This window comes from Pygoscelis adeliae, unplaced genomic scaffold, assembly GCF_000699105.1.
Source record: "Pygoscelis adeliae isolate BGI_AS28 unplaced genomic scaffold, ASM69910v1 Scaffold57, whole genome shotgun sequence".
NCBI lineage: Eukaryota > Metazoa > Chordata > Aves > Sphenisciformes > Spheniscidae > Pygoscelis > Pygoscelis adeliae.
Window position 1 is genome coordinate 44,250 of NW_008825615.1, and position 1,589 is coordinate 45,838.

The window sequence follows — 1,589 nt, forward strand, 5'->3', positions numbered from 1 at the left end:
AGAGCACACACACAAGAGGAGAAGGTTAGTGTGCTGTGTCCACATGCAGAGTAACATTACATTCAGAAAAGAGCAGCTGCACGCCCCACCTGGTCACTTAAAAAATAAAATGTTTTCCTTTCCTTCTAGCTTGTTTTCTATGCTATTTTTAGAAGAGGCTAAAAATATTGTTATTTCTTTTGTTTGGAACTTGGAATTAGTTATATTTACTCCCAAACTGAATTTACAGGCTGGGATTCTCAGTTTCTGGGATAATCAAAGGAAACTGTGCGGTGTTTTGCGTAGGGCATGCTATGGTTGTACGTTTCTTTAATTCCTCCATTAATGAGCTGAGACCAGACTCTTAAATCAAAACCAATCAGCCTGATATAAAAAATAACTAAATCAGTAATTTATATTAAAGAGATGGTACAGCTTTTTTTTCAATGTAACAGTTCCAATTACTTTCAAAGCATCAGATACTTACTCAGGAGTATAAACCATAACTTTCTCTCTGAGACCTTAATAATGCCGGCTGGCAAGGCTGCCATCCCACAGAGCTTTGCTTTTGCCTGTTACCTTGTCTTGTCTGTCCAAAGCACACCCCTCTTGAATCAGAGTTGCTATAACATCGGTGTTCCCTACGACAGCAGCCCGGTGCAATGCTGTCTGATCACCCTGCAAAAAGAAGCAAATTTGTAATCAGTACCATACCCACCTCATTTTGACTCAATGCAGATGCACACCTCACACACAGGAGCTGCACCTTCAACACACCTACTGTTAAATCCAAGCTGCCTTTGAAAACAGTCCCCATAAACAGCTATCATCAAAGTTTCCAAGATTAATGAAGTTATTGAAAGCATCAGAGAGCTACAAACCAACTGTTTACAGATATTTTCAAGTCATCACAATCCCATATACAGCGCTGAAGCGTTCTAAAAATATGGTAGTATTAGAAGGCAGTGAATCTAACACATTTGGCACTACCTGTCCAATAATTAACAGTACCTGTAGGGAACTAAAGGGAATTATGGGCTGTCGTAATTCATCATAATGATGCTCCAGTACTTACACTAACTAGATGAGGCTCTCTTGTTTTGGCTCTGATTGCTCCATCAGCCCTGCTTAGGATAAGGAGTATGAGATGAGATTGGTCTCTTCAGCACCTCTGATGAATTTACCAATTAGTGCTAAGAGTGGAGGCAATTTTATGACGAGGACCACAACTGCAAGACCATCAACTTATTTTATTCAAGCAACGGAGCGATCTTGAGGTCCAAATGACTTTCATTTCTCATTGACCTGCCACCTAGCAGCAACAAGCACGTTTCTTACATCAGTTTATTTCCTTTATGGCCAAGTTTCCAAAAGAAATTATGCTGATGCAGTCATCTTGCCTGACTAACCATCTATCTCCCCTCTAACAACTGTTGAACTCATTTGCTGAGCTAGAAAGCTGAAAATTAATTTTCTACAAGCCTTCCAGAAACTGAAGACTAGGGAGACGCAAACTACTGGCCCTGCCCGTCGGGGATTACCTATATATTTTTATGTGCATGTTGGTGGAACCATGATAAAAGAGGGGGAATAGGAGGATTTATGCAGCA

General features: G+C 40.3%; 1 protein-coding gene across 4 annotated transcripts in view; it reads right to left on the reverse strand.

Moving 5' to 3' along the window:
* ANKRD6 (ankyrin repeat domain 6) overlaps positions 1-1,589 on the reverse strand; it is a 35,384-nt gene that overhangs the window by 16,779 nt on the left and 17,016 nt on the right. For 3 of the 4 annotated variants that reach the window (XM_009333084.1, XM_009333083.1, XM_009333082.1), the window contains exon 3: positions 524-657. In XM_009333084.1, coding sequence (XP_009331359.1) covers positions 524-657 — 134 coding nt within the window. The remainder of the gene's footprint in view (positions 1-523; positions 658-1,589) is intronic. The other variant, XM_009333085.1, reaches the window with a different exon arrangement.